Source organism: Phlebotomus papatasi, unplaced genomic scaffold, assembly GCF_024763615.1.
Source record: "Phlebotomus papatasi isolate M1 unplaced genomic scaffold, Ppap_2.1 HiC_scaffold_434, whole genome shotgun sequence".
Taxonomy (NCBI): Eukaryota; Metazoa; Arthropoda; class Insecta; order Diptera; family Psychodidae; genus Phlebotomus; species Phlebotomus papatasi.
The window spans coordinates 1,017-14,360 of NW_026604637.1; the positions used below are offsets into that span (position 1 = coordinate 1,017).

At 33.7% G+C, this 13,344-nt stretch overlaps 1 protein-coding gene across 1 annotated transcript; it reads left to right on the forward strand.

The window, feature by feature from the left end:
• Positions 1 to 1,005: 1,005 nt before the first annotated feature.
• LOC129809206 (peptidoglycan-recognition protein LB-like) lies at positions 1,006 to 8,882 on the forward strand (the record flags this gene model as incomplete). The annotated part of the gene is given in 3 exon segments (XM_055859022.1): positions 1,006 to 1,130; positions 7,102 to 7,186; positions 8,608 to 8,882. Coding segments are annotated over 3 exon segments (428 nt in total), but the record flags the coding sequence as incomplete, so codon positions are not given.
• Between the last annotated feature and the right edge of the window lie 4,462 nt (positions 8,883 to 13,344).

Genomic DNA, 13,344 nt, shown 5'->3' on the forward strand with positions numbered 1-13,344 from the left:
TACACCTTTTTAAGGGAAAAATTAACATGAAAAAGGGTAACTTTAACCCCCAATACACCTACAAAGGGTAATATTTACACCAATTTCGGATCAATACTGCAGGGTAAAATAAACATTTCCGGAATGTTATTTTAACTTTTTCGGATTTCTCTCAGTGAAGGAACTAATTCCAAAATATGAACATTTTACACCCAGAATTTCTAGTACAATGGCCGAATGGGTTAAGAAATTGTACGGCTTGGAACTCGGGACGTAGGGGTCAAGGGACTCGAGTTTCTTATGTTTTTGATTAAAAGTTCTACCAAAATTGAGCACCATCCACTTAATAATTTTTTTGCTTAAATTAGTTAATGTTGAACGCGAAATATGCTTTCTGATTCACTATATAAAGAGCGAATTTGACAAGAAAAACTGTAGCAATAAATGTTAAATTTATTGGTGAATAAAATTTAAATTTAAAGTCTATGAATGAATATTTCAATGGAGCTCTTGAATGGCGCTGAACGTATCTTTTTCTACTACGCTTATGACTTCATATGAAGCATGTTCATATATAAAGTTGTTCCACATAGTCTGAATATGTGAGTTCAAGCACAAAACAACATTTCGGTGAATCCCAGCAGAGAAACTAGAGTGATTTGCACTCTTTTTCCCTCATTTATTCCGACAATCGTGCCACAGAGGAAATGAGACCAATAAAAAGAATGTTCCTCTGTAGCGAATAAGAATAGTGAGGAAGTATTTTAATCTTTCAAAATGGTATAGTAAATTTCATATAATTTTACCCATTCACTCTTTCTCGGTAAATCCCTTATCCTCCAGACGTTGTGAGCCGATGTGAATGGGGGGCTGCACCACCGAAATTAGTGGAGACATTCAATGGACCAGCACCATTCGTTATCATCCATCATTCCTACATTCCCGGAGGTAGGTTATACTTGTGGATTCCATTCATCACACTGCTGGACTTGACCTGGAATTATATTTAGTTATCTTTTAATTAAGAATGCCACAGTAGCAGTGAGTGTATCAAAGCTATGCAAAGCATGCAAAAATTTCATCAAAATGATCGAGGATGGAATGACATCGGATACAGCTTTGGCGTTGGAGGAGATGGAAATATTTACATGGTAATTTATTTTTTATAGTCCTTAAATACGAAGAAGCAACGTTTTTTAATCTAGATCTCTCAAATAATTCAATGAAATATAATTATAGAGAGTAGGGGGAGGTGGAGTTACTTTGAGCTATGGGGCTAAATTGTTATACGTTTTCTTCGTCCATTTCTTAATGAAGCTGATCCTTACAATTTTTTTTTGATCCTCATTTATTTTGTCTATCCAAATTAGATCAAGTTAAAACCCAGTTTCTTTTAGGAATATGCGATGAAATCCTATAAAAATGTATCGTCTACAGCTCAAAGTAGCCCCATCTCGCCCTAACATAGTGCAATTTCATATTTCAATTAATTATGTTTTAATTAATTTGTAGTTTTCTAAGATATCTCGAAAAATATACTCTTGGGTATTTTAGAGTCATATTGAGAATTTCTGTGTCTTAAGACAGAAGTACTCAGAAATTTAATTATAATTTTTCTAAAATTTATTTAATTTAATACTTCAAGTCGAATATATCACTAGTAACATTTATATTAGAGCAAGCTTAAAATTTTCAAATTCACAATTTAACTTAGTTTTTTTCAAAGTTTAACTGTGCTATCACACTAGTATTTTCATAATTTAAATTTAAATTCAATTTAGCCAATTGAGCGTTATAAGATTTCTAGAATTTACTTGAAAATTCTCACAGCCAAGACACATTTTGCAAGAAATTTGCTGAATTTTAAATAGTGCCGCGAGATTTTTGATTATGAATGACTCCGGAAAATGTGTAATATAAAATGCCTTATAAGTCACTTATCTGTTATGCAAAAGAATCCCCAAAGCCAGAAGAAAGAGTTGTAGGCAAGGGGGCTCATGAAAAGACTCCCAACTGCAATTTCTTGACACAACAATTTCCTTCGAATTCCTTTGGAGGAACTCAGCAAATTATTCCCCATACTGAAACTTCCACATTTAATGTTATTTTAGCATGATTAAACATGTTTTGGTGGGCCAAGTATTATTTTATATCAATAACTAAGCGAAAATCTTTCAATTAAAATGATTTTTAATGAAAACTTACGCATAGGAACAATTCATCTGAAAACTTCACAATTGAGCTCTTTCTTAACCTTACTTTTTATAAAGGTCTTGGAACTTCTGACAAGTTTACAGAGATTTTAATCGGTTATGAAGCAATAAATCAATCGTCAAATCAATTGTATTAATCCTATGCTATTTTAGGCATTTTTATGTGATTTATAAATCGGTTCAAATTTGTAGTGAACTGGTAAACCGTAAATGACGAGAAAGTATTTTTGAGTGTATTTTTGAAGTCACGGTTTCAATAATTCCGCAAACGTTGACACGCTTTACCATCCCTTTTATACTAAAACGATAAAATCGGACAAATGGCATAATCTGAGCAAAAAGTGATGTATAGGCGACATAATCATCAAAATCGATTAAGCTGGTGTCGACATAATTGAAGTTATGTTTTATAAAAATTTCTTTTTTGGCTATGGCGGTCCTAATGTTGGTCCTACTAAGTTCAAATACTTTATAAAATTGTAGCGCTTTTATGAAAGCTTTTGTTTGCGCCCCTACTCATCAGATTAGGTCAAATATAACCGGAGATATGGCATATTGAATTACGTAAACTTTAACCCCCTATACCTCCAGTTATATTGTAAGTAACCACAACGAGTCCACTTCACTTTTGAGAGACTTTATAGCCTAAACTATAACACTCTAAATGTCTAAATCTAAAATTTGATCAACATGAACAATGGCGTTTATGAGAAAAAAAGGAACTGTATAATTGTGATTTTGTGAACTCCCTATATTACAGGGAAGTGTGGTAGGGTAAGTGTGCCATATTTCGGCATAGTTGCAAATAAGCACTGAAGTCCTAAATTTGAAATGCAATATTTTTAATACATATTGATATTTCTTGTTACCTCCTTTTCGGGAGAGTTGTGTGGAACCTTGAAAACTAGTTTATCATCTTTGTTTTCTTTAAATCAGTTCCTAAAATATTGAAAAATTAGTAGAAATGTGGACATTGCTTTGGGTAGTTTTCCGGCCACTTTGAGTGAAATACCGGCCACCTTTTTTCTGACCACCTTTTGTGAAACAACGAATAGAAAATTTCAAAACGTCATACGAAACGAGTTTAATATTTAGTTTAATACGTTTATATGACCCACAAGTCCTGAAACCTTCCGTGTAATTTGTCCTGAAGACCTGAAGAGTACCATCTCAAATTTACGCGCAGATTCCCGTAGCAATTTGCCCTTCCTGAACTCTTCCAAGGCCTTTTCCACATCATCTTTTTCATAGAAGCGATGTTTTTTTTTCTTATGGACATTATAGAATTCAGAAATTGAAAAAAAAAAACATAAAATGAATAAGAAATTTAGGAAAGCAAAAGATGTTGCCGAAATAGGCAACACTACCTCACTGGAGAGACGCTCACAAAGTATATACTTTTTTACGCGAAATACAGGATCCAGCTGGGAAATTTTACCCGAAATTTAAAGATTGATTCACTATTAACATAAACAAAAAGAATCTTTAATGAAAACTAATCGATTTTCATGAAAAACACCGAAGGCAAACCTTCTGCACTTCACTACAAATCACAAGACTGCTAGTGATCCGTCACATTTTTTGTAAGACTCTTTCCACACTGAGTTTTTACAACGCAATTTAAATTCAAATTATACCTAAAATTTAACGGTCTTTGTGTTAATACATCTTAAAATGAATAAATATTTAAAAGCAAAATGAATTCATTGACTATTCGAAGATTACATACATAATTTTAATTAATTTATTTGCTTGGCCGAAATTACAGTCAAAGTGGCCGAAATTAGAAGCTTGCCGAAATTTGACACACTTACCCTATTTAATGAGATGTTAAACATATTACAAGTATATTAATGTGTGTCCACTGAAAGTTCCAACAAATTCAATTTGAATATAAATTAGGTAAACGTAGCTAAACGTAGGGAAAATAGTCTAAAGCTGTCTATACATTAGGAGAAAATTTCATCAATATTTTCAATAAATATTTAATATTGATGAAAATTGCCTACACATTAGCAAAATATATGGACATGAATTTGGATTATTGAAGAAAATTTGTCTAATGTGGAGGCAATTTCTTCAATATTCGTTTCAATATGGATGACTTTTCTTCCATATTGTCTTTCAATATTGTTTACCCCTACACATTGAGACAAATATCATCAATATTATTCTTCCATAATATTATTGAAGTGGAATATGGAAGAAATGGTCGATATCAAGTTCATTAGATATTTTCTTCAATATATTAATTTTCGTTTTCACGTAAATTCGAATATTTTGTGTTGCAGAATATTCGAAAAATGTTATTTGTCGATTTTGGTGCAAGTTCAAAAAGAAAAAAGTGTGTTTCAGGGAATGTGTCTTCCTAGTGGAATTTACCCCAGTTTTGGTGAAAGTTTTTGTTCAGATATAAATTGGGGGTAAATTGAGCATCTGGACATGGATTGAGGCTTCTGAGACAAAGCAGATCTCAATCCCAGCATCCAGCTGGAGAACAGATCAAGGTAAAGAATTGAATTGGGATGGAAATGAGACATTCTATTGCATTAGCAGGTCCCGTGAGTTTTTTAGTTGGAACACAACCCGTGGATCTCTTCAATATAAACCTGAACACTGGCTGACAGACAAGGAAAATATCAAGGAATAGATAAGGCGCGAGATCTTATCAAGGAAAGAGACTGGGAGCCACAGTTAAAGTGACACAATATTGGAAAAAAGAAAGAGATTTTTGTTTATTTTTTTGTTAATTTTATTTTTTTAATAAAAAAATTTTAAATAAAAAAGTCTTCACAATTTTATACATACAATAATTTTTTGTTTCTCTGAGATTTTTTTGTACTTCTGGAGCAGAGTCGAATCCATAATCTGTCTGCAAGTCCCTTCTGTGAATCTCAGGAAGAGCTTCTGAGTGTATCCATGAACCATTGGGCAGCAGAAGCACTTACAAGTCAGAACAGTCCCTGCTTGTGAATATCTATAATCCAACAGCCGGATATGAGGGTCCCTCAACTTCTAAATGAAGAGAATGTTTATTGGATGTGGAACTAAAGACATCCAGATGTATTTAAACCACCAACTGTTGGATCCTGCATCCCACTGGCACTTTCTACAGTGTTATCAGGGACAACTTCGCAGTCTTTGCATCATCAGGGTGATCAAGGATAACTTCTCAGCCGAGGCTGGACTCACAGCAGCCACATATCCCTCAGCTGCCTCATCAGGGAAAAACTTCGCGTTTTTTCATCATCAGGGCGATGTGGGCTAACTTCTCAGCCGACACTGGACTCGCAGCATCCACCCGTCCGGCTCCGGCAGCTGCTGTCAGATTGTTACAATCTTCGGTTTTCAGCACTTCAATACCTCCATCAAGGAAACTGAGCACAGCTAGCAAATCCCTCAGTCACCAATTCAAACTGCTGCACCACTTCTCTAGAACGACAAACACATCGCACTGATGCTTTTCACTCTTGTGAATTACAGAATTTTCCTGCTGCTGTACACTTTTCAGAAATTTATTTTGAGCAAAGTTTGAGGTTATGTTTTATGTCTCGAAGTTCTGAAAAACTTTATTGTCGTCCGGATATGTGTCGGATCATTTTGGAAATTGGAATATGGTATTAAATAACTCTACAGTGATGCACAAGAGGTTTACTACCAATAATTAAAAAAAAAACGAGTGAAAACTTCTAGTAAAACTTGGTTGAATCCCACTACAAAAAACATCTCTCGAAAACACTTCTCCTTCGCACTTTTGGACAATTTTCCACTAATATTCACTAAACACTATCTCAATGAACTTCAACAAACACTTTCCACGCTTTTCCAGCAGCCAAATAATAAATTTTCACGAAAAATAATCTCAAGCCGCAAGAAAACTTGAGAGATGACACGAACTGTCAATATTGAAACGTATTAGTTCCTGTGTGGAGGCATTTTCTTCAATAATTCTCTTCAATAATTGAAGCTTTTTATCAATAGTATTATTGAAGGGCCACTCATCCATATTTTTCCTAGTGTATAGACAGCTTAAAACTTCAAAAATTGATGTCCCCCAAGATAAAAGAGTCAGGCCTAAAAGATTTACCATAGATGGTGTTCATGAATCTCCATAAATCTTCAAAAGTTTTGTAAGGGATTCCAGCCAACTAGAAATATGGAAAATATATTCATATTTAAATTTTGGAGCTTTGTTTTTTTTTTTAATTAATAAAATAGTTTCCTTATAGGAGATAATAATTTTGACCAAATTAATTTACAAAATCTATGCATCCTGTAAGAGGTTGTAGAATAAGTTAGAACACTTATTCTTTTTGTAATCGGATTTTCCAAAGAATGTTCGCTTTAGATTGTGTTTTTTTTAATCAAAAATGAGTACTTAGGGTCAAATATGTCACAATTAAAAAAGATGCTGTATAACAAAGTCCACCTTGTGATGGAATTCCTTTACTAAATACGAACCTAAGAGTCTTGTGTGCATTCTTAATTTATTTTTGCAAACATAGATTTTTGATTTGTTTAAAAATCATATGACTGTAAATCAACATTCAATTTTTGGATATTAGATTCTAATATGCACGAGAGCAAGTCAATGTTACCATTTCAAATTAGGTATCGATAAATGTGTCATAAATTAATGAACTGGTATAAACTTAAGTTGAGAGTTAATGAATTTCAGTCGCTGATATTGCAACTGATATCTCGATAATTGTTTCAATTTAAAATCATTTCGAAAACATTAGTCAACCGTCGTCATGCGGTCCATATGTCCATTCCATTTCTAACTCTGCATGAGCATCATACAATGCGTGATGAAAATATCGGATAGGTTTTGACATGACCGTAAATTATAGATTCAATATCTGAGGAAATACATATACCACTGTAATATTTCCATTTGCATTAACAGGGACGTGGCTTTTCTGTGATTGGTGCACATGCTCCACGTTACAATGACAAAAGTGTGGGAATATGTTTAATCGGCGACTGGAGAGGTGAGTACATCATTTGTTCGACTCTATGGGTGAAATATTGTTCTGTTTGAGTATCTCCCTTGGGGATTATTTTGCAGCACAATTGCCCTGAAAATATCATCAATCCTGGGGATTCCTGGGTTATAAGCTTTTCAGCTAGAGTACTTTGCAGTATTATGCCCGTGGATGTACCTGGGTTGTATATCATGGAATTATTCCCTCAAACTCAACAGACTGACCGGAAAATTTATGCGTACCTCAATTGAAATGTACCTTATGTGAAAATGTATGTGGAAGAAAATTGAATTTCCCATAGTCATCCTCTATTTACATCCACAACCATTTTCCGTAGTAAACTCGGCTAAAAAGCCAGTGATAAGTTTATTTTAGTTTATGGAATTTATGATTCTTTCACTGGAAATTTTTAGTGGACTGATAACTTTTCGGGACTATCAAATCGATACTATCGATAAATCTGTATTTGTGAGATTTAGTGGATGACAGCATTTCAGATATTTTTGAATAATGATTCTGACTTCAACCAGAAAAATAACGAACAATATTATTTGAAACTCTTTTTCAAAAATCTTTCAAAAATGCGAATTTCATCAAAGTTGCGTTAAATGAGATTTTCATAACCAATGATACGGCAATTGTTTGCATGAGTTTCTATTTATTGCTGTTCTTGATCTGGCTCAGAAGTCAGCGTTATGCAAAACGATGATTTTAAGATTAAGATTAAGATTTGCCAAGAAAACGATTTCTACCTCAAATTTCGTTCTATTAAGGCCTCTAATTAGGCTTATTATCCACTCCGATCCTTGTACCCTAATTTAATTTCCTTAAGACGGATCATCAGCTCCAGTGATTCAAACTAGATTAAGGAATTCATAATCCGAATTTATTTTTTCTTACCAGGATTCTTGTTTAACTATATTCTTCTTTATTATCTTCTTTCTTTCTAAACTTCTTCTTTATTAATCTCAAATTATTTGTATTAATCCAAATGAAGACTCTTTGTACTGTACCGGGTCTACGTCCCATGATAACGACATGTTTATCATATAGGCTGTTAGTTCCATACATTTATTGAATTTAGACACTCTTCACTCAAGCGATTTTGGATGTCAGGATCGATTAAAAAATATTCATTATAAATCCGAGCTTGATTGGAGATTATTAACACGAAATACCTTCACAGTAGCTGTGATTTTTAAATTATGAATCGGGTCAAATAACTCTAAAACTTTCTCTTATTTTCCATTAATTAAGGAACAGAAAAACTTTAGCTGTTCAAGAAAGGTTTTCTTGTTTGAGAAGATTTTCCATTGTGAAAAGAACAGTGATAGGCCAAATTAAATGAAAATATCTAATTATCTCAGCTCAGGTATTTATGCACAGAAAATTTCATATCATTCTCTATCATTTTACTTGTTTCACAGAAAAACTTCCGCCTGAGAAGATGCTTCAGGCAGTTCAAAAACTTATCCAATCTGGAGTTGAAGAGGGTTATATAGCGAAAAATTACACACTTCTGGGACATCGTCAAGTAAGGGATACGGAGTGTCCGGGACAAAAGCTATTTGATGAGATCAAAACCTGGCCACACTTCTCACCGCATCCTTCTGGACCAAATGACACCTACAGGCCGCCCAGTTGAAGTCTCTGTGACCAATAAACTTTATAAAAATGACACATAAAATTTTATGAAACCATACATAGAGAGAAAGAGAAAAAAACACTGGCTACAATGTTTCGTCGTGCTTGGTGATTTATTTACATTGAGATAAAACGATGAATTTTCATCCTGTCACCATTATGTAACTCATCGTGATATGGAGTGGAGATTTGAGGGGCTAGAATGAAATTAAAAGTATCCGCGACTGGTATAAATCAAACAGAAGTGAAAAATATCTCTTACAAAAAAAAATGCTTTTCATTCTCACCATTTTGTAGTACATGGGATCGGAAAACTAATTGTTTTTAATACGTTAAAAAAAAAGATAGCAGAATGCATGAAATAGAAAATTATTAATACATAAGGTAAAGTGCACTCGAGTCGACCGGTTCCTCGACTCGACCGGTGGTCAATATTTGAATGTTTTAATGGTGAATTTCTATAAAATTGTCACTGATTCGTATTTATTTATGAAATAATTGACCTATTAGTGTTAGATTATACGCCAAATATTAGTGCAAATATAAATAAATTGAATAAATACCTCTACCGGTCGAATTGAGAAACCGGCCGACTAGAAGACACTTTACCTTACGGATACAGTATTACGAAAATTAGTGACTTAAAAAACATCATCATATTTAATACAATGCTTTTATGAATTCACATTTTTATTTCCATAATAAGATGGTAGATATTAAAGATAAATAAGGTTCCTGTTCTTAAGCTTACTCTCTTGTAAATACGAAAAAAATATGATCAGCCTAATGCCCTAGACGCACACTTACGACTTAAGCCGAGAAGAGCCTTCCCGTATTTGTAGTCAAACTAATAAGTAAATTACATATCCATCAGTTTCTAACTATTCCGTCTCTCGGCTTAAGCCAACGAAACGGCTTAGTTTGGTATAAACTGATGAGAATTTAGTAAAATCATTATTTTGATTACAATTACGTTAAGCTATCTCTTCGTAAGTCGTAAATGTGTTTAGAGCATAAGCCGAATTTTTTTCTTAATTCTTAATATACCAAATCCAATTCAAAATGCATACCTGAAATTGCCCATCTCTCCCTTAACATCTACCAATTTATTTTAAAAATTTATAACTAAATTTTGAATCCCTGAATAAACCTTTGGGGTTCAAATTTCAAAAGGTCAGCTTCAAGAATACGAGTGTACACATAAGAAGTTTTCTTCAATACTAGGCAAACTGGGGCAATAGCAAACATGCGTAGTTGTAAGCACTGCGGTTTTTGAAATTAGATATTATACTTTAGGGGACGAGACCTATATGAACTCATAGATACTATAGGGAATAAAGGAACGGTCAACATAAAGCCAAGTAAAGTAAAACCATAAATCAGTATTTGCAACTATCCCATGTTTACTTCTGTCTCACTTTTTGCTATAGGTAAGATTGTTGAGGCGTCCTCAATAATGCCAAATATGAACGTAAATTTCTGTATTATGTTAAGGCCTTAACCCTTTAAGGACGATTGGAACACCGGTGTCCCATAAAGAAAATATATTTTTGCTGACTACCTAAAGTTATTTTTTCTTATATTTGCACGTAATTGCAAAGTAGAAGATTGAAGGAATCAGTGGAAATTTTCGGAGGGAAGCTCCGTCCGGACGCGGCAACACAAACTTTGGAGTCTTCAACCCAAAAGATCAAAAAACTCACTCTTCTCCAGAGCTTTCGACACGCTCCGTCTCTTCCTCAGTGGTCGAATGATGTCAAAGATCACTGGGTTTCGTTATTTTGGGGATCCTACAAACTTGGCGGGAAGGTTCCAGGGTGCTCATACAAATATCTCGTAGACACAGCCATTACTATCATCAGGAGACAACTGAACAACTGACAACTTCAGTTGTCTCCTGATGATTGAAGAGTGTTTGGTGCTGTGTCTCCGAGATATTTGTATGAGCACCCTGGAACCCTCCCGCCAAGTTTGTAGGATCCCCCAATTAACGAAACCCAGTGATCTTTGACATCACTCGACCACTGAGGAAGACACGGAGCGTGTCGAAAGCTCTGGAGAAGAGTGAGTTTTTTGATCTTTTGGGTTGAAGACTCTAAAGTTTGTGTTGCCGCGTCCGGACGGAGCTTCCCTCCGAAAATTTCCACTGAAGCTGAACGGCAATTCCCCCACGATTGAAGGAATCTAGGATTTTTTTGAAGGTCTACAGCTATTTGCTGTATAATAAATTTTTATGCTCAAAAATGACGAATTTTTATATTTTTAACACATTATATTTTTCATTAAAGTGAAAATTATCTGTCATTGGTATCGCCAGAAAAATTATTTAAATTTTTGGGCTATTTTTGTCCCTATCGTTCATAGAGACAAAAAATACACCAAATCAGACTCTGTCGGCTTTGCAAAATTTAGATGTAAAACGCTTCACAAGTTTTGTTTATCGGTTTCATTTTTATTGCTAATTTTCGGTCTGCGAAAACTGTCTCGTCGTTAAAGGGTTAAGGCTTTTAGAAGCTGGTATTTGTTTTTCTTGAGCATTCTTGCTGAAACTCTAATACAATATCCGTATATGATGACCTTCGATTTTCTTCTACCTTAGCGGATATTTCATCCTTATACGAAAATACCTTTGATTTGAACCCTAATATCCCATTCTTAAAAGGTTTTTCAAGATCAAATGGCAAAAAAGGCTGTAGAACACTGAGAAAAAAACGGGGGTGTGATTAACTTTTTTTCTTCATAATTTTAACACTTTTTAGGTGTAAAAATATATCAACATTTTTTAATGTTAATTTTATACCTTTTTAAGGGTAAAATTAACACGAAAGAGGATAACTTTAATCCCCAATACACCTAAAATGCATAATATTTACACTGATTTCGGATCAATAGTGCAGGGTAAAATTAACATTTCCGGAATGCTATTTTGACTTTTTCGGATTTCCCTCAGTGAAGGCGTATTTCTCAAACAAATGGGTCAAATGGGATCATGTTTGGACTCTATAGAAAGATCTTGAATTCTCTGTTAAATAAACCGGTAATAAACCGGTTATAAACCAATAAATAATTTTTATTTGAACTTCAATTTTAATGCAACAGCAGCAGATTGCATAATATGCTGATAAAAATGTGCAATAAAAATTAAATTTGGTCAGTCTATGAATAAATCGAGAATCATAAATTGCAAATGATCAAATTCTGTTTATTTTTTAACTGCAGTAATATGGAAGCTCCACTCACTGGTCAAAATTAAATTACTTGCTGACCAGAAATCTTTTTCAAAGTTTTTTTTTACAAAGTAAGAGCTTTAAAGAAATGTTCATTTGAAATTATTCCATGAAGAGGGTAAATGTTTAAAAAAAACTAACATTAACAAGTTTACCATTTGGATAGTTTTCCTCCTGCTTGTAAATGCATCTGTACTGTAAGTTGTGTTGACTTTTAACAGTCTTTATTGATATTTATGGCTTATTTATATTATTTGTTGCAGAAAAAGTTACAACGGATAGAGAGGTTATTTACTCACTTAGCACGTCACAAGAATAAACATGCAATTCTCTCAGTCGTGTTCAATTGCCAGAATGATGGAAAGTTTGCTTCTGCTTCATGGGAAAATGTGTAGAAGAAACTTTTACTATATACTTGGTCAGAAACTAGAGGGAAAATATTTTTTTTGCCAATGGCACAAAAAAGTGATGAGAATGTGTCTTTTGCGCACTTTGATAAATGGCAATTCATTGGAAAAGCTCGCGATATGCAAAAAAGCTTGGAAGAACTTTGGGTTGAAGTGTAATTTTTGTTTAATGCATATGCCGTCAAGTACACTTTTACTCCAGACAGAGTGAGGAATGTTTATTTTTCTCTTACCTTTCGCCAAAGACGGTTAGTGAATGATGGTAAAAAGGCTATGCCTGCACTCCAGAAGAAAATTGAATTGAAGGGAAAATACAGAAAAAACACGATTTTAATTTTCTCCACAAGACCGTGATTTATAGCAAAATTTTTCTTTACGTCTTTCAATTCAGTTCAACATACTATTAATGATTTCGTATATCGAGAAAATCAATCAGGAATCGTAAATTGAATGCAATTCCATTTAGATGGATGATCTTTCTAGTTATCCGAATATCTTATGTCATTGCTGTTAATTGAAAATAAGATTAATACAGAATAAATGGGTATATATAATATCAGTTTGGGTAGTTATTCTATTAAGAGAGTTATGTTCTGTTTAATATAACTAATATTTGAAGACTAAGTGAATGGAAAACCAAATTAGGAGTAAGAGTGGATGTCAAATTATTCTAAAATTATTACAGAAGCTCTAGGTATTTGTGATAATATTACAGTATCAGAAGAAACTTTCCAAAGTAAGCTTTTCAGAGCTTTTATATCCATGCTTTGGATCTGAAAACGGGTCTTATAATGGTTAGAAACGGGTCTTGTTAAAAAATGGGTAGATTGTTATAAAAGAAATACTTGACGTCCAGAGGATAACAATAAAATTGCCCATTGATCGC